Source organism: Schistocerca cancellata, chromosome 4, assembly GCF_023864275.1.
Source record: "Schistocerca cancellata isolate TAMUIC-IGC-003103 chromosome 4, iqSchCanc2.1, whole genome shotgun sequence".
Lineage (NCBI taxonomy): Eukaryota > Metazoa > Arthropoda > Insecta > Orthoptera > Acrididae > Schistocerca > Schistocerca cancellata.
Window position 1 is genome coordinate 186,521,491 of NC_064629.1, and position 20,529 is coordinate 186,542,019.

At 39.8% G+C, this 20,529-nt stretch overlaps 1 protein-coding gene across 1 annotated transcript in view; it reads right to left on the minus strand.

Moving 5' to 3' along the window:
* The window catches only part of LOC126183610 (unconventional myosin-Va-like), a 70,412-nt gene extending 50,389 nt beyond the window's left edge, over positions 1-20,023 (minus strand). The window contains exons 1-4 of the mRNA XM_049925720.1: positions 19,979-20,023; positions 13,572-13,665; positions 12,989-13,207; positions 12,536-12,885 (exon numbers count right to left, since the gene is read on the minus strand). Of these exons, the coding sequence (XP_049781677.1) occupies positions 12,536-12,885; positions 12,989-13,043 (405 nt within the window). The 5' untranslated portion in view covers positions 13,044-13,207; positions 13,572-13,665; positions 19,979-20,023. The remainder of the gene's footprint in view (positions 1-12,535; positions 12,886-12,988; positions 13,208-13,571; positions 13,666-19,978) is intronic.
* Positions 20,024-20,529: the final 506 nt, after the last annotated feature.

The following is a 20,529-nucleotide window of genomic DNA, read 5'->3' on the forward strand; positions in this document are numbered from 1 at the left end:
CCTTGACCTTTTTGCCACATTGTGTAACCAGTGGCTCCTGAAAATCAGTCCTTACAAGACCCAAGCAATTACTGTAGGTCGTACCACTCGCTCCTTCTGGTTCCTTGATTTCTCCCTTACCATCTGTGCCCATCCTGTCCATCTCTCCCCCACCCTCACCTACCTTGACCTCACTGTTGATCATCACCTCACCTGGATACCTCATCTCCACTCTAATCCAAAGCCCACAACTGCCTCAGACTCCTCAAACTCCTCTCAGGCCAGACATGGGGGTTGAACCCCTCTACCATCCTCCACTCCTACAAATCCTCAATTCGTCCCATCCTCTGTTATGCCAGTCCCACCTGGATATCCGACCCCCCTTCCCCCCAGATTCTATAAGTCACTCCAGATCTTCGAGCATCATGTACTCTGCCTTGCCAACCATATACGCCTCCCGTCCACCATGCGGATCCTCTATGACCTGATTCCTTTCCGCCATCTGCTCCTATTCCTCGAACATATCTGCATACTCTACACCTCCCGCTGCCTTGATCCCCCTCACCCCCTGGTTGCTCCTCTCCTCTCCAACCCCCGCCCTCTGCCGCTCCTTCACTGTTGTGTCCCACCTACCCTCCATCTCTACACCCTACATCTCCTTTCCCAAGGTGGCTTCCATCAACTCCCCCTCCTGGATAATTCCCTCTCTCCCTCCATTTATCCCTCCTATCAACTCTGATCCTCACCTCCCTCTCCTTTCCTTTGTCCTTTCCCCGGGCTCCTTCTTCCCCCCCTTCCATCCAGTTTTTTTGCCGCCTACCCTCTCTGCCTCCCTTCTCTCCCCTGAGTCCTTTCTGCTCTTGCCTCCACTACCTTTCCCACTCCATCTCGCTTCCGCCCAGCCCCTCCCCCCCTTTTCTATGTCCCCTCCCTCCATCGGCTTCCCCGTTTTTTCTTTTCCTCTCCTGCCCCCTTTTCCCCCTCATAGGTAAGGGTCCTCCTCCCCCCCCCCCCCCAATCTGCTGCCGTGTCACCTGTATAGTGCTGTTGTAAGTGAGTGTTCAGTGTTGTGTGTCCCCTGTCAGTGTTGCGAACGGCTGCCATCCTGTCGCTATTTGTGTTTTTTTTATCTCGAACGCACAGAAACGAGACTGTCACCGTGTTTTTTAATGGTGCCTGTCTACTTGTGTGTCTTCATCCACATTGTCACAGCAGTGTTTTTATATTTTAAATTCCGCAACTTACCACCATTTTACAGTTTTTTTTACAATGTCACTGTTTTATCACCTGTTTTTCTTGTTTGTTTCTATTCTTATGTTTTTTAACTTTTCTGTATGCTGTAGAGCAGCATATTACAATGCTGCCAGCCCACCCCTCCCTCTGGGGAGGGGGAATTGAAATCCAATAAAGAAGAAAGGCATTGGTCTAATGACTGCTGTGTGTCTGGAGAAAATGATTCAGAAATTTGAAAAACAGGTTCTTTTGGTGTGAAACCTGGTAGAGGGAGGAAACGAATTGATCTGACATCAGTGGAAGCAGTGGCCACAGCAATTCAGAAGGAGATGAGCGGTGGTGGGCAAACGTGTAGTGCACGGAGAATTGCCTGAACACTGGACATACCAGTGAGCATGGTGCATAAAATCCTATGAAACATCCTCCTTTGCTATCCGTTCAAAACTACCCATGTGCATGAGTTGCTTCCTGTTGACCTGCCAGCAAGAGAGACCTTTGCTTTAGAACTTCTTGCTAGGATGGAAGTGGACATTATTGGCCCTGTTAGGTTTTGTGGACAGACAAAGCCCACTTCCATCTGACAACATATGTTAATACCCAGAACTGTTGGCGATGGACAACAGAAAATACACATGAAAATCAACCAGTACCACTTCATCCTGAAAAGGTCACTGTGTGGTGGAGGTTTACAGCATCATTAATCATAGGGCCATATTTTTTCGAAGAGGCAGGTGCTTCCAGTCCTGTTACCTGCAGCGTCACTGGTAAGCACTATGAGTGTCTTTTGTGCAACCATGTCATTCCAGCTCTCCAACCATGTGAATGTGAGGATGGGATCATTTTTATGCAAGATGGTGCACCTCCTTACATTGCAAATCCAGTTAAGCAACTGTTTAAGCCCCATTTTGGAAATGCTAGAATTATCAGTCACCATTTCCCTACAGCCTGACCATCCCAATCACCTGAACTTAACCTGAGTGAGTTCTGGCTGTGGGGCTATCTGAAAGATGTTGTGTTCAGTGTTCCGATTGCAAACTTAGCAGCATTGAAGGCACGCATTGCATAACATGTTCTGAACGTGACCCCAGAAGCACTTTGATCAGTTGTGGAACTCGCTGTTTCTCTATTTCAACTTGTAGCAGAAAATGGTGGACAGCATATTGAACATATTTTGCGCCAGTCACATGGAAATTAATAATCTGACTTGATTTTGACTGATGCTTTTTATTCAGTTTTTGGCATCAGGACAATTAAAAACTTATTTTTCCCATCTGCCTAGCCGTGATGGATGGGCTTACGTAATTGACAGTGTCAAACAAGTACACCCATGCTCACTGAGTAGTACAGTTTATTTAATGTCAAATGTACACCTTAGGCATTTTTGTATGATTCATCTGTCTTTTGTAGTTGACCACTATTAAATTATGATGCTTACAGTGCCATCTATTGCTACATTTTGTAACTAATTATTTTTTGATCTGCCACACATTTTCCCCATTCTCCGATAATATTTTGTTGCAATTTGATGTCATTCTGACCAGTGTTGTTATTTCTGCAGAGGTTTGAAAGTTTAATTTTAATTATAATCACCCCATACATAATTAAAGCACATTGTAAATGTGGCTTCATTAAATAATAGTTAGTTCTCACACTCACGTCAGCTGGTGAGTGATCATTGCATCACTACCCACAGTGGGACAATATTATGTGAAATTAATTTTTTTAATTTTACTTAATCAATTCCAATGAATGTTCAATAAGTTCCTGTTTCTTGTTCTACATGAATCCACATTTCATCTACATGTGGACACTGTATTTGGTATGCAGAATTACTTGGTATTGTATAGACTTGGGACTGTAAATATTTTGTGCACAATGAAATATTGTTTGCAAGGAGTTAAGTTAAATGAAATGTCTGTAGACTGCCAAGAACAACATACCTATGATGAGGGAGTACATGAAATGGCTCATAGCACTTGTCAACAACTGGTAGAGGGCATATAGACTACCATAAGTACTTCTTATGTTTACAGTACATATTTAAAATGAAAATAAGTAACTGCTTGTTTAGTAAATGTTAGGCAGCAGTTGTTTATAGTAAACTGTAGTTTCAACTCTCATATTTGGTAAGCATTAACAAAGTTTCTTCAATCCCCAATTGCTCAAGCTTGAAAAAAAAAAAAAAAAGCTAACATTCATGATGTCATTGAATTATTTCAATGTATTTTAAAGATACATTGCTGATCTAGCAATGCTTTCTTTGATATCTTTACTTGCAGCTGAAGCATCTTTCATTGTTCAAATCATAAATAAAACCTGATATTGAGGCTTTATTTGGAGCAGTGTGCCTTGTTAGATTTTTTTCTTGTCATGTGGAAGTTATTACTTTCTTGTGCCTTTCTGAAACATTGCCTTTCTATACTTTAGTCTTTCTCAATGTGCTAGCAGTGCACAACTGGTGTAATTTTTGCTCCTGTGGATTTTCTGCATATATTGCAACTTTTATAAACAAAGTAAATATTCTTATTGGGTTTTACAAACTGAATGAAGTAGCAACATATCAGTCTGACCGCATTTCTGAAATTCCATGTACAGTAGCCCCAACTTCTGCAAATCCATGATATGTACCATGGTATGGATGGAAAAACAAAATGGGTCAAGCATTAGCAAAAACTGCTCATCAGAATATTGTGACATTGCTTTCAGGTGTAAAGGGTAGGTAAATAATTCAACAATGGCTCTGTATCATGGGAAATTATATTTATCAAACACTGTAAGTCATGGCATTGTGAAAAATACAAACCAATTTTTGAAAGTGTTGTCGCCTGTTTTGTAAAAGCTTCTGCTGTGGAGGCCAAGTTTATGAGTTTGTGAAGCAGCTTCTGGTGCAATTCACCACTAAGAATTTCTCGCTGCCACTATTGCACAGCTATGCCCCAGGATCAGGTAACAGGATAGGTCATTGGCAGATTATGCTCGGCCAGCAATTGGCCAAGGTGAAGTTGATATCTTCATCCTCATTGCTATCCATGGTGCTGGTGAAGCTTACACAAGTGGCGAGTCTCTATGGCACTGGATCCAGTTTGCATCTTTGCACCTATGGTGCTTTTGCCCTGGCTGTGTCTTGTTCAGATGACACAGCACCAATAAATAGACAGAATGGAAGCAGGTAATTAAAAGAGTGCTTGAGACTGCCTGAAGGCAAGTGCTGAAGAATCATCTACTTTAATTAATGTTTTAAAAACAAAGATGATGAGAGTTACCAAACAAAAGTGCTGGCAGGTCGATAGACACACAAACAAACACAAACATACACACAAAATTCAAGCTTTCGCAACAAACAGTTGCTTCATCAGGAAAGAGGGAAGGAGAGGGAAAGATGAAAGGATGTGGGTTTTAAGGGAGAGGGTAAGGAGTCATTCCAATCCCAGGAGCGGAAAGACTTACCTTAGGGGGAAAAAAGGACAGGTATACACTCGCACACACACACATATCCATCTGCACATACACAGACAGAAGCAGACATTTGTAAAAAATTAATTAATGTTTTATATGACAAGGGAATGAAGAAATTGAAGAAGCTAGATCTGATTTAGATTAATAAAACAAGGGTGGAGTTTACTTTAGTTGTTCACTTACTGTGATTATTTTTTAGTCCTGTTATGAGAGAAATTGTGAATCTAATGATAAACTATGTGTAACTACTGAATATTGAAATATTTTGAGGTTAAGCAATATATATCTTTCATTTTATGTTTATACATATTTCTAATGTGTTGGTAATAATAAATAAGTAATTTACTTGATAAATGTAGCTTTGTATGGAACTTACAGCTTAAAAATGTGAAAGTTGTCTTCATTAGAAAAAATTTAAAATGGGAATAATCATATGACAATGATAGCTGTGAGTGACAATAGGTCAATTTATAGCTGCGTGTAGAATCCAAGTCCCTCAAGGATGGAGGCTGGAACAACTTAATTACATCCTCCAGCACAGCTGACTTCCCACCTCTTCCAAAGCTGTATATCAGCATGGATTGGTAGTCTAAAAGTTACCAATTAAGCTACAATTGTATATGAATTATAACATTTAACAGAGTACCCTGCTGCAGTATGGCATACAGGTTCCCCTTCTCGTCCCTCTTCTTCTTCCTTACACACCCCATACATGAACAGCATTGCATGCCATCAAGAGGATAGGCACACAACATGCCATCTGAGCTGTCATGGTAGCAGGTCTGCAGGGCAACAATTTCAATGCAATTGTGACATCAAAGTAAAAGAGACAATGGGTTGAAGTTTTATGAACTTTATTTGCAAACGTTGTAGTTGACATAGTTGATATTTCAGGTGGGACAACAATACATGTTTTCTGCATCTTACTGGGGCATGAATGCATTGATTTTGACTGGACAAATGCCTGTTTGATAGGTGCTGCATAGAGGGCAGCATCTGTGCACACTGCAGAGCCTGGTTCACCCTGCATCAGTTTGTCATCAAACAGGAACATTCTTGTGTTTGTTACTGTGTGGAGCAGACAGGAAATGGAGCACTATTCTTGGCAGAAAAAGGCAGACATGCACAGTGGATACAGGGTGGCAAAATGGAAATGCTCACACTGCCCAACATTTGTACGTTCAGTGTTTTCCAAATCAATTAGTGCCATATCCATGCACACTTATTGCCATACACAGATCCGTACGAGTGACAGGTTTATTTGAGGTGTTTTCCACTGGTACAGTCTCGTAACGGCACATGTGCATTTAAGGCCTACTTCGAAACCTGGTGTATTCATTTTGTGTTACAGGTGCAAAGATCTGACAGATGCAGTCATCAACTCACAGTGCATACACAAGACCTTGAAGAGGAGACATTAACACTGCTGGAAAATACACTCTCAACAAGGTCATGGCATGTTGCTTGCAAAATGGGTATAAGCTATTTCACAATTTGGCATGTGTGGCATGAAGATGATTTACATCCCTACTGCCCAGTGCAGGAAAGTCAGTTGCTGGTAGTGCCTGTGCATGCTGTAAATGGTACTGATACAGCTGGTCCTCATGTAACACTCATCAGACAGTAATGTGGTCAACATTCAGTGTTGCAGCCACAGGTCTTGTACTGACACTAGGGTTGTCATCAACTGCAGGAAGAATGGCTGCCTCCCACTGCGAAGTCCTCATCCTTCTAGGCCTTCCCCGATCATGAGTATTGGGATTAAATGCCCCATGTTCCCTAAGTCAACGATCAGGGGCTTCAAATGTTTCACTGTCAGAGCACCTTCATTCTGGAAATCTCCACCGCTAGAAACATGAGTGCCATTGCCATCAGCTGATACATACATCAAATGGGCATCCGCCATCTCTGCAGTTTTGTACACTGCCACTATATGAGCCAAGTCTCTGATTAACTGTACATAGTTACCCATGTGCCTGCAATGGTCATACTGATCACTAAGCAATGACATATGTTGCATGGCAACAGGGACACACATAGCAAAAGACTGGGAATGCACAACACAAAAAGACATCACCAAGTGTTCCATGATTCTAACATTCTGTCCTTGTTTGTTTCCCATGATTAATGAGTTGGAGAAAATGAGTTGTAACAAGGAAACAAAGCGTTTCTAGACTCATGTCCATACAACATAATTTCTTCGTCTACGTGAGAGGAATGTGTCCTGCAATTTGTGCCATACATCTTTGTTACACCCTCTACATATAATTTCACCAAACAAGTAATGATAATAGTTCTTTTGGTGTAATACAATATATTCAGTGTCACAAAAGTATGATACATTATTGTAAAGTTAGGGTTGATTTGTTACTGCTTGGCTGATAAATCACAATGTTATAAAGTACAAGTATGAACTGCTTCATCAGAATGCAGCTATAAGCCAAAACCAGTAATGTGTGTACTGCCCAGTATGTTTAGAACTCACACTATTTAAAACCTTTTTTAAAAAGTTTCAAAGTATGCTGTTTGGATTACATTGAGTCACAAATATGATTATGGGAGTATGAAGATATTCTTTGTTAATAACAGTATTTTACTCATAGGCCATTTTCAGAGTGTAGCGCCTTTTTCTATTAATTTCACCTGTACATCCTCTCAAACCACATAATGATGGCTGCTTTATATGCCTCCTTGAAAATTATTCCAGCCTATGCATTTCTTCACTTTCAGAGAAAAAAAAATATTAGTCCCAATATGGGCTTTAAGCTATGCAGATTTTTTAAACTTAGTACACCTTATACAATACTTACAGTTTAGCTGCTGTGAAAGCAGGTGCACTATCATGATGAAACATGATCCAATATGTAAGTAAAGTTCCCAAATTCACTACATCAATATTTATATTTCATTCTTCAAGATCTCAACATGTATGGGAATATTTTTGAATAGAACAAGCATCATGATTCATTATCAGTGCACATTTGGTTTGCTAAACGATCACTGTTGCACAATATACACTCCTGGAAATGGAAAAAAGAACACATTGACACCGGTGTGTCAGACCCACCATACTTGCTCCGGACACTGCGAGAGGGCTGTACAAGCAATGATCACACGCACGGCACAGCGGACACACCAGGAACCACGGTGTTGGCCGTCGAATGGCGCTAGCTGCGCAGCATTTGTGCACCGCCGCCGTCAGTGTCAGCCAGTTTGCCGTGGCATACGGAGCTCCATCGCAGTCTTTAACACTGGTAGCATGCCGCGACAGCGTGGACGTGAACCGTATGTGCAGTTGACGGACTTTGAGCGAGGGCGTATAGTGGGCATGCGGGAGGCCGGGTGGACATACCGCCGAATTGCTCAGCACGTGGGGCGTGAGGTCTCCACAGTACATCGATGTTGTCGCCAGTGGTCGGAGGAAGGTGCACATGCCCGTCGACCTGGGACCGGACCGCAGCGACGCACGGATGCACGCCAAGACCGTAGGATCCTACGCAGTGCCGTAGGGGACCGCACCGCCACTTCCCAGCAAATTAGGGACACTGTTGCTCCTGGGGTATCGGCGAGGACCATTCGCAACCGTCTCCATGAAGCTGGGCTACGGTCCCGCACACCGTTAGGCCGTCTTCCGCTCACGCCCCAACATCGTGCAGCCCGCCTCCAGTGGCGTGAATGGAGGGACGAATGGAGACGTGTCGTCTTCAGCGATGAGAGTCGCTTCTGCCTTGGTGCCAATGATGGTCGTATGCGTGTTTGGCGCCGTGCAGGTGAGCGCCACAATCAGGACTGCATACGACCGAGGCACACAGGGCCAACACCCGGCATCATGGTGTGGGGAGCGATCTCCTACACTGGCCGTACACCACTGGTGATCGTCGAGGGGACACAATAGTGCACGGTACATCCAAACCGTCATCGAACCCATCGTTCTACCATTCCTAGACCGGCAAGGGAACTTGCTGTTCCAACAGGACAATGCACGTCCGCATGTATCCCGTGCCACCCAATGTGCTCTAGAAGGTGTAAGTCAACTACCCTGGCCAGCAAGATCTCCGGATCTGTCCCCCATTGAGCATGTTTGGGACTGGATGAAGCGTCGTCTCACGCGGTCTGCACGTCCAGCACGAACGCTGGTCCAACTGAGGCGCCAGGTGGAAATGGCATGGCAAGCCGTTCCACAGGACTACATCCAGCATCTCTACGATCGTCTCCATGGGAGAATAGCAGCCTGCATTGCTGCGAAAGGTGGATATACACTGTACTAGTGCCGACATTGTGCATGCTCTGTTGCCTGTGTCTATGTGCCTGTGGTTCTGTCAGTGTGATCATGTGATGTATCTGACCCCAGGAATGTGTCAATAAAGTTTCCCCTTCCTGGGACAATGAATTCACGGTGTTCTTATTTCAATTTCCAGGGGTGTAGTTGTCACATTGTCACTGGAAAGCAATACTTATAAACTCAAACAGAGCTTTTTTCATGGTCTAGTACAATAGTTTTAGATGATCATTGACATTAATATCTTTGATGGGCTGGTTTTCATATTTTAGACTGAAATTCTCCTTTGTACATTCCTTTGCTGTATTTCTTCTTCCAAAATGATGTCTTGAGAATAAACATTTTAATTAACAATTTTTTACAAGAACTCATACTATTTGAAAGACAGAAGTCATGTTTACACTTAAAAACAAGTGTCTAACTTTACATATCCCCTTAAATGGAACTAAAAGTCTGACTACTCATTGGAACTCTTTGTGTCTTTATGTAGTTTTTCTATGTGCACCAGAAACTTCTCAAAGCCTGAACTTTTCTTATTACCATACTCTTCAAATAAGCCATCATTTATAAACAAATATGACATTATTGGATTCTACAATTATAATATTTCAGTAACAAGTTATTATTATTTAAATTAATTTCAGATTTGAGATGGGATTTTCCAGATTTTGTAGCTTTGTTTACATTATGAATTTTCCATAATTTTCATTTAATGACATGCTTTTCATGAAACTAATTAAATTTCCTTATTCTTGTACCAGAAATCTACACTTTCAGTTAAAAAAAAACTGAGTCTAAACTACCACAAAAAATTCTTGACATTAGCATATATGCTTATTACTCATTACAGATGTAGTATATAGAGTAATACAAATGTGCACTACTATACAAATAGCTATTTCCAGTTTCTGTTTGTCTTCCTTTATTTCAGAATCATTAATAGGATGATAATCCCTTTTGGAAAGTATTATAGGCCTACGCATAAGAACATTCCCAAAACAAATTCTTCTATTAATTCCAAACGAAAAAAATTCAAATAAATTCTTCTATGTGACCAGTAGTGGCACATAATATGAATACAAACATGTATCAGAAAGACAATATAAAACCTGGTACTGAATACTTCATTAATTGAATTTGGCCTAACCCCCATGATACATTATACATGAAAACCTTTTGTTTTCTGCTTCTCCAGAATACTTATGAGTAGCATAGTAAACTGTATTCCCTACCACCAAGTAGCTTAGTAAAGTACACACTAGCATATCAAACTTCAGTTATTTTCTGACTAACTGTGCTTGTACTAGCCACCCAAATGCATGGAATAAAGTGCACATGATTTTTTGCATGTGCACTTTGCTTTTTTCATATTAGCTGATGAAGATCCAGATGTGTGACTGTCAGTTTGGCTCTCAGTAAATCACTACAACCACTTTTTGTAACCATTTGAAACATCTCAATTGTATTCTAAGCCACCAGAATTAAAGTTATCATACAACTGTTTACAGATTAGTTAGCCTTCTATACACTTTAATTATCCAGTGAGATATTCACCAACTGCAAACTTTACTGAAACAAATCCTTGTAGTCCTTACATACAAACACTTAAGCACAGCCTTAGAGGTGGCTACCAATAGAAACTCTTGTGCACACATAATTGTAGGTATCCTCTTCAAATATTCCCCATATATGAAACAGGTTCTTTAGAAAGGCCTGTTTCCAAAATGTCCAGACCACTATGCATATTTAGCAAATATCTGTAAGGGCTGAATTTATTGGACCAATGAAAGATTAGGAGCATGGAAATTAAATACACCTCAAATGGTAAATACAATCTCTCAAAGCACCGACATGTCCTCAGACCCACTTTGAACAACATTCCCAATAGAGCTCCATGACTGAGAGGCTGTCACTACCATGCACAGTGACACAGCAAAAGCATGTTCACTCCTTATTATAGTTACTCACTATTGAAATTTGCAGTAGTGCATTAGATGAGACATCATTAGTACAAGTCTTTCTCAAAAGTGAAACCTTTCCCAGATTTACAATTAACCCCCTAAAATTTTTGGTAAAAATTGTGTTACTCTACACAAATATATTAGTATGAGGACTATCTTGAAAGCAACCTTCATGTTCATGTAGCATGTAACATGAGAGACAGTACAGGGACTATAGAAGTCAATACACTGACTAATGAATCATGTCAGTGTGCTTAAGATTGTGATAGTGAGAAAGCCACATATCTTCTCATTTGCCTACAGTTGCTGTTCAAATTGGGAACTGCAACTGAAAGTTCTGCCAAATGTGAAAGATAATTTATACTGGAAAATATATCTCAAATTAGTTGAGTAACGGACAAGCACAATGTAATGGTTGCTAAAGATTTCAGTTTTCAGCCAAAAGCTTTCTTTGGATATAGAGAATGTATACATCCACTGTCTCCAACTGTCTCAGATGGAGACTGTGTCCATGTGTGTGCAAGTTGTGCTTGTGTGAATGGGTGTGTGTTCTCTACTTCCAAAAAGGCCTTTTAGCAGAAAGTTTAATATTTAGCAGAGTTTTATTTATGTCTGTCTGTGACTCAGTGCCTCCTTTATGTGGTGAGTGGCAACCTATCCTTTTCATGATACTGTTGTTATTCCTTGCGAGACTTTCTGTTGTTCAATGTAGTTTGTATTCATTCCAAAATTTTTGCTGTATAAGAATTGAATGTGATGAGTGAAGGTGATGTGCATCAGCAGTAGTGTCTCTTTAAAAGTGTAAGCATGAATGTTTATGATGATGATAGAAGTGGAAGTCCACCTGTAATCTGCAACAAAATGGCACAGAAAATTCATCAAAAGAATTTGTATGAACCTGCTTGATGACAATAGCTCCATTTCAAATAACTTTTTGCAGATTTCTCAGAGGGCTTTATACAAGATTATGCCCACACAATTAGGGCACCACAAGTTCTGTGCTTGTTTATTCCAAAACTACTTTCTGAGAACCACAAAACTCAGCTAATAACTGCTACTCTGAACTTACTTCTCCCTTAAGATCTGGGAAGTGTGGGATAAGGTGGGTAAAGGGATGTTTTTTTGGGGGGGGGGGGATGACCAGGAATTACTGGGGGATTTCACGAATGGGTAGCTACACAAGGCTAACAGTGCAGATGGAAGTGGCATTGGCAGTGACTATCTGACCATCAAATGTTACTGTGGAGAGTTGATGAGTAAAGTAGTTAGTGACTTTAGTATAATGTGGTAGGCTGGATGTAATTGAGTGAAGGTGTTAATAAGAAAGAATGAAGATTTCCTCAGTAGAAACACAATAACAAAACATAATGGTATGACACTGGAGGCTGGACTTATAGATCTTAGGAAGCAAGTAGGAAGTGGTTTTCCTGGGGGTAATAAAAGTGGGGTAGGAAACAGATTCCACAGAATATTTTTGAGAAGAATCTTGACTTCTGGGTTGATGTCACTGCAGCATGCCTTACAGAGGTTAGTTACATGTTCTAGTGATACATTACTGAGACAAATTACTATCTGGTCTCTGTTGTTTGTACAACAATTACAGAGTTACAGTAAATATGAAGCATACCTGGTAGATTTCTACAGCAGTATTGGAAAGAACTTGTTTGTATTCAGAGAGATAAAAATTCCTTAGACACTGCTCATTCTGTCTGCGAGTATTTACAGTCTGGAATTTTCTGTCTCTACTATACTGTTTCAAATTATTCAGAAGTCTCACAGTATTTGTCAGCCACAAAACCATTGTATCTATATCACCATGCCTTTCCTTCATAACTTTCTTGATGGTGTTGACAGTTGCTGTAAGCAGTGACCATAGTTTCTCATCATCATTTGTATGGTCTGTGTGCCTAATGCACATGAAAAGAATGTAGGCAGGCAGTTCTGGCAATAGTGTTACAGCAATACATGGCTTCAACTCTGCAATTATAGCAATCAAAGATTAAGAAATAATGCAAGTAACTCAACACTGAAAAAGCATGAATGAACATCATTTAAAAAATGTACAAGTATGTGTACTGACCAAATATCAGATGCCAAACAATTTGTTGAACATCCTTCTTGTGAAATTCAAACATGCCTTGATAAATGCTCTCTTTCTTTCTTGGAACTCTCTTCTTTCTTGCCACTCTTTTCTTTATTGCCACACTTACATTATTCTTTTGATCTTGGCTTTTCACTAGAGCTTTCTGTGTTGCACTTTCAACGGTTTCAGCTTTGTTATTTAATTTACTCACCAACACTAGAAAAAAAGTAATGTTCTTTCTGAAGGAGCTGTTACACAGTCATCATCACTGCACTGAAAACACACACACACACACACACACACACACACACACACACACACACACACACACAGGGAGAGGGGAAGGGGGAGGGGGAGAGGGAGGGAAAGGGAGAGAGAGGGGAGAGAGGCAGGGGGAGAGAGAGGGTGAGAGAGGGGTGAAGGGGTGAGAAATGGGGAGAGAGGCAGGGAGAGGAGGAAGGGTGTGTGTGTGTGTGTGTGTGTGTGTGTGTGTGTGTGTGTGTGTGTGTGTGTGTGAGAGAGAGAGAGAGAGAGAGAGAGAGAGAGAGAGAGAGAGAATTGTTCTCAAAAATTTACTTACAACATGCATCCTTAATTGCCTTTGTTTTTAATTTTAAATGGATCTTACAATGCTGCACTTCCTCTTTGGCTAAATCTAGTTTTTCTTGAAGATCCTGTAATTTGTACACACAAGAATTACCAAAAATTAAGACAGACAAGCAAATAGTTTAAACTGAAATTTATTCTGCTGTTTCCAATGTTTTTGGTAAAAATCAGTATCTATCTAAATTTTCTCAAAAATACTAGTTCAGTTCATCATTATTACAGTAGGGAAAAAAGCTGCATTTGAATGCACTTGACTCAAAAAATGAAAAATAAAAAAACATTAAAAATAATAAGAAGTGGAATTAATTACACAAATACCAAATAGATGGTTGCACTACAATTTTTACAGATAGATAGATATTCAGCGATCACAGGCCCTGCAGACCACGTGCTGCTTCCACAAACTGCCTCCATTTCTTCCTGTTTTGTGCCCAGTTCCTCCAGGTGTGTTCAATTCCCAGGGCTGCTAGGTCCTTTGTCAGGTCATCCATCCAGTGCTGCCCTGGTTGTCCAATGGGGTGTTTGGTGTTTGCTTTTCCCGCTAGAGCCATCTTCGCCTGTCTTCCATCTGGCATATGGGCTATATGGCCCACTCATTGTATTCTTTTGCTCTTTATCTTCTGTAGGATAGTTGGTTGTTGCATCAGAAGGTAGATTTCCTCATTTTTCCTCCTCCTCCATTCTCCGTTATCTAAAAGTGTTCCCCGTATCTTCCTCATTTATCTGTTTGCATATAATTACAACCCTCAGAGGTTTATAAAAAAATTCCAGTGGTGATGATGACATGTGAAAAAGAACTTGGCATTTATCCCTGGGCAATATTGACATTTCACAATTATGATGGACATGTAGGATATCCGTTAAGTTCCATATCCTCTGTGGTGAAGGTATCATGAAAGGCAATTCATGTATTGCCTCTTGGCTCACAATCTCTGGCCACATAATTTGAGACAATATAGTCTTGAGATACACTCATAATAAATCTGTCAATGAAATCTTACACTTATGTCATAACAGATACATCCTTTGTACTCACTAGTCTACATACAATGGCTGAAGTTGAGCAAAACACAAGAAACTAAGGGTTGCTTGCTAGCATTTTAAAACAGAGAATTCTTACTTGAAGGAGACATCAAACAGGTCAGGAACCCTCATAAGATTGTCACAGCATTTTCAATCATACAGCCACATCAAGGAGGGTAAAATCTGTAACTCTATACATACTTCAACAAGTAAAATGCAGAAGGAATACCATGGTTTAACATTTGTGGCTTCACAAACTCTGTTCTTTATTGCACAATTAATATCATGTCTGTGGATAAGCAACAGATGCAAGATTCACAGGTTTTTTTAATGCTGAAACCAGTATATTGCATACCATATAAAAGAAATGAAGCAGATGGCACAATACTGGGTGAATCAATACTGTCTGCATACAGTAGCAATGAACAGCTAATTCATTGTCAAAAACTTTGGTACAAAGGGGCAAATAATTGGATAGTATATAATGTAGCAATATTTTAAAATATGCCAACCAAATTGCATATAACTGGTCATGGCAAAAACTGGGTTTTCTCAGATAAGCTGCAGCTTGGCACAGAGTAAATGACAGCTGATTGCATCTTTGATCAATACCCAATATATTTACTTGTCTGCAACATATAGCATTGTAAATGTTATTCTATCAATCAATACTGTTCATAATCAAGCTATAGTTAACAAAAAGTTTTATAAAATATACATCTTCCAGTATCTTTGTGTGAGAAATGAAATCATTATTGTTACAAAACTATATATTTCATTTCAGCATTTCATGTCTGTATGAAGAATATTTCTCCTGAAGTTACTTTTGACCCAGTAGAAAATGTACCGGTAATACAATAACTGATAAAGCCACAAAACATTTTGCAAAATAATCATGAAAATTATTTCAGGACCAGTTTCTGTCAGTTCTACTCATCAGACAAGAATATCACAAACACAGGAATGCATGTGAAAGTGTATTACCTGGACTCATCATGAGACTGGGTGAATGTGCAGTGTAATTGCCCAACCTATGATACATTATTTCCTGGCCACCCATGCTTGCTAGCCCTGTCTGTTACATTAGTTACCTTGGTCAATTTCTGGCTGCTTGGAGAAGGGGATGTTTGTTTGGCGTCAGCATGATGGGCCAGTATTTCCTAATCCTACTAAGCATTTTCTGAAACATGTTGCAGGAAAAGTTCTAAAAGCCCTACTTGAGCAGCAAAATATAGAAGCTATGTTAACAGGAAATGACCAATAAAGTTGTCTGCTTTCTGCTCCTGATTCAGACTGGTTGGAAGGCTGAAGACCACAAAATCTAGGACTCTGCTGGTAGTCCTCACAAGTGTATGTGGTGTTGTGTGCTCTCTGGAGTGCAGGTGATATTTTTGTAGTGTGTTTCAGAAGGTGTGAGTTGGTGATCCTTCATGATCAACCAAGTTATTTTTGCAGTAGAGAAAACTGAGAGATTCTGAAAGTACATGCCCTGCAAGAGCATGGATTTTGGGTTGAACTTTTCAGGGTTCTAAGAAAGTGCTGCTTTTAAGTGGAAATGGATTTGCTATGTAGGCAGAGCCATTACATCACATTGCAGAGCCAGTAGCTACATGGACAGTAATGTTTTAGTCAGTGAAGTGGACTTAGCAAGGTTCAGTAGACGGTAATGAATTATATTTGTTTCCCTGGAAATTCAAGTGTAATGGCTCTGTGTGATGCTTTCCGTATTGGCTTTGAAAAGTACTCTTGTTTTGTTGTTGTGTTTATTATAAGTCACAGTTGCTCGTAACCAGTTAGAGGTGGTGTATTGAAATAATATTGGTGAATATATTCCAGTCACGAGGCCAGATCTCAGAATCTTTCTTGAAAGAAGTTAGGTACAGGACTTTTAATTAATGACTTTGCGGTATTAAGAACTATAATTTTGCCTTGTCAATCAAAGCAAGGCTGTAAACCCTTATTTCAACTGACTGGATAGTGCGCTCACTACAGAGAAGTAATCTGAGTCCACCAATCAATGCTTCCAATTAGATCACTGGAGCAGAACATCACAGAATTTGCCTTGTATGCTGCTTGTGGTCAAGAGTGGGTACATTCTGGCTGCAGCCAAAAGTGGGACTTCACATGATGCCACAGACGCTCTCACATACAGACAAAATCAATGTTTCAAATCCAATATAGCATGTTCCCTGAATCATGATATATGTTCCTCCCTCCTATTATCAAAGATTATGTCCTGAGGGTAACTTGTTTTAGTGATACATTGGAAGTTTCCAGAATGAGATTTTCACTCTGCATTGTGAAACTGAGTAATTGCAAGTAACACTCTGAGTTGTTCATCAATTAAACAGGAGTGTTAAGCTTGGTGACCCCATCCTTGGCTGTCATTTGAGGAATGAGGTATGCGTACTTTCATAATTATCTCACTCATCTGCAACAACAGAAAAAACAGCACTACAAAAGCACTCACTTGTCATCCACATGGCAAAAAAATGAAGTTGAAATTTGGTTGCTATGTTAGAAGATAAAAATGACAATCCCTATGAAGATTTCTATATGGGACATATCACAATAGTAGTGGCCACTTAGGGTGCCAAGCTGAGGAGGTCCAAACTGTAAGATTTGTATGCAGTGTGTATCACAATGTAGCAAAAACTGTCATGGTGGAAATGTATGAGGGGAAAGAGGGTTGTAAAATGACATAATCCTCTAGCATTACTTTTCCTCGACAGTAGTAGTTGATAGAAATATTTTTCAAATTTTGGACAGGTCAATATTATGTCAGCTGCTATTCTGAAAAATTTTATGCACAATATTTTCTTCCACGCTAAAATTTATGAAAAGGAATTACTTCATTTTTGTTGTTACAATCAATATGTAATATCTCTGAATGTACAGTTAAAATTGTTTTTTTTTTTTTTAATATATAAAATTTCAAATTATTTGGTACACTAAAAATTTATATTATTGATTACCCAATCTAGTACTGTTTATTATGTTTATTTCTGGATTCATTTATAAAATAAAAATCTAAATTAGTAGAAATTCATTTGTCAAGAAAAACTGTAAACCCTTTGGAATATTGTTGTTACTGTTGAGTGAAGTGGAAGTAAGCATGCTTCTGATGTGATCAGATGAATTTTTGTGTTTTTGACGAACAATGTAATTTTGGCTTTGTTAATGTGAAAATCCAAAAGACAGGGAGATATGGTAAAAATTGAGACACTAAATTATCATGAAGACAAAAATTCTGCAAAGACATTCTTCAAAATTATTTAGATCAATTGAACCATGAGAACCTAAAATGTGAGAATCTCAGCTTCAAGATTCAGATCCCTAGACATGAAGATCTGGAGTCAATTGTGTGAGAAAAGATAAGTAGAAAGTTCATTGTAAATCTTACTCCTCTTGAATTTTCTAAAAAGACTTTACCATCATGGACAGTGGCAATGACAAGAAAGGGAGCGGCCGATTACAAGTGGGGGCTCCGCCGGCATTAGTTGACTAATCATGAAGTTTTGTCTGTTGCAGAAAAGAAAGTGATTTATTTCATTTACAATTTATGTATGAATAAATTTCTGATCACATGAAACAAAAAGCCAAAGGCTGCCCAACAAAATAAATCATACCAACAGTGACAATGTACTACCAATAATGATGGACCTGATTGAATGAAAGAGGACTTAACAACTACAACCAGGGACATCAAAAAGGAAAGAGAAGTACAAACTATTTGTGAAGTTATTTTGTTTGTGGACTTGTGTGCTTGTTAACAAAGTGCACAGGGATGAAGGTAAGAGTGAGGCAGAAATGAAAGCTGTAGGATCCAGTCAGGTTATGTCTGATCCGAGTGAAATCGTAGTCACTAAAGAAACAGTAAAACCGTATTTTGCAATTATTTTGCCAAAAATAGAGGAAATGAAGAAAGATAACAATAGAAAATAGAAAAGGGTGGAAAATCAGATGGATCAACTTAGTAATCAAGTTTCAGAGCTCAAAAATGGGTTGTCAGAGGGGTTAAAAAGTGTGAATGAAGAAATTTTATAAAATGAGTTTGGTGCTAATCACAAACCAGAATGTGAGAATTTTGATATAGTATGTACTAATGATTTCTTCTCTTGGCCAGAAAACAGTGTTGTTGATGTATGTAAATCAGGTGGTGACTGTATTGGATCTGAGCTAGGTCATATTTCTGATGTAGATGTGAATGGGAGCTGTGAAATAACTGAGGTTGGTAAGTCTGAGACTGGTGGCTTATTGTAAATTAATGTAGGTGATGTAAGTGTCTTTGATGGATATGAAGCTGTATTGTTAGTGATGATGATGATGATGAATATGAGTATCAGGTATTTGTGGAATTTAAGAATAGTGAAGTTTCAGTTATTTGTGAATGATGTTGACAGTACAGGTAAAGTAAGTGATGTATGTAATATTGTAAGGGAGAGTCATGGAATACCAGTCCAGACAAAGCAGATTTTCATTAACTGTCATGCAGAGTAATGGTCCAAACAGTAAAGGTGAGCCTGGAGAATAAACATGAAAACTTTTAAGTTTGTTTGGGACCAGACTGATGATGACATAGATAAATGTGCATCCCAGAATAAGTTAGCTGTAGTTAGTTAGAATTTGTGTTCCAATTCATGGAATGAAGTGAAAGAGAATATAAGCAGGAAGTGTAACTATGACACTAATGTGTTTTGTGTTCCTTCTGTAACAAGAGATGTTAGCTGTGCCATGGAATCTAGTCACTGTGTTCAATCTTTACCTGACTACATGAGTAACCAAAAGTAATGCTGTGATACTAGTAAAGTTGATAAAACCCTGTTACGAGAGTTTGGATGTAGCAGTTGATGAAATTGAAAGTGACCTTTTACATGAAGTGTCTGACAACACAGAAGATGATTCAGGTTTTGAGTATCCTTAACTTAAAAATAAGATTGATACAGGTAGCTCAATTTGTGGTACATCAGAACAATTTAGGGAGAAGATCAAGTATAGTAAGAATTTCGTGGGAATGCCCATTCTATGTGTAAAGATAAGAGGAGCTACTGGTAAGCAAAGCAAATTGGTAAAATTTCAGCTACTCTTAACTTTCAGTATGGAAGACAAGACCGTTGAACATAGACGCATAGTGTCCCACAGTGTGGAAGAAAATATACACTATATTTTTATGCAGGTTCATAATAATTGTTTTCAGAATGAGATTCTCACTCTGCAGCGGAGTATGCGCTGATATGAAACTTCCTGGCAGATTACAACTGTGTGACCTACCGAGACTCGAACTCGGGACCTTTGCCTTTCGCGGGCAAGTGCTCTACGATCTGAGCTACCGAAGCACAACTAACACCCGGTACTCACTGCTGTACTTCTGCCAGTGCTTGCGCCGGCCTCTGGCCACGTCGCTTCCCGCCCGCCATCTGTCGAGAGCATGAGTACCGGCCTGGGACTGCCGCCCGCGTTCGCTACGCTGCCAACAGGTGGCTCTGCGGCGGGTGGAAAGCGGCAGGCAGGCTGCCTTGCTCCGTACGACCAAAATGCGATTATTCACGACACAACCGCGCCGCTGATTGATACACCGAAGGCCGCGACCTCGACAGATGTACCGCACGGTGTGATGCTTGGACGGTCACAGACGTTCACGCGCATTCCTGCTGCCCTGCCGATGATTACGTCGAGTGGCCCAGTCCCTCAGTCTCCCTCAGGCTTCTTTTGTGTGTGTGTGAGAAAGATCAACTTCGTTGATTTTTACTTCTGTAGGGAATGGAAAGGGAAAAAATTTTCTCTTTATTTATTTATTCTTCTTTCAGCTTTAGTTTGGGCACACAGAGGGGTCCTTTAACTCGCTGCTTTTGGTGTGTGTTTGAAAACATATGTGTAGAAGTGCTAAAGGGCTTTATGTCCTTAAATTA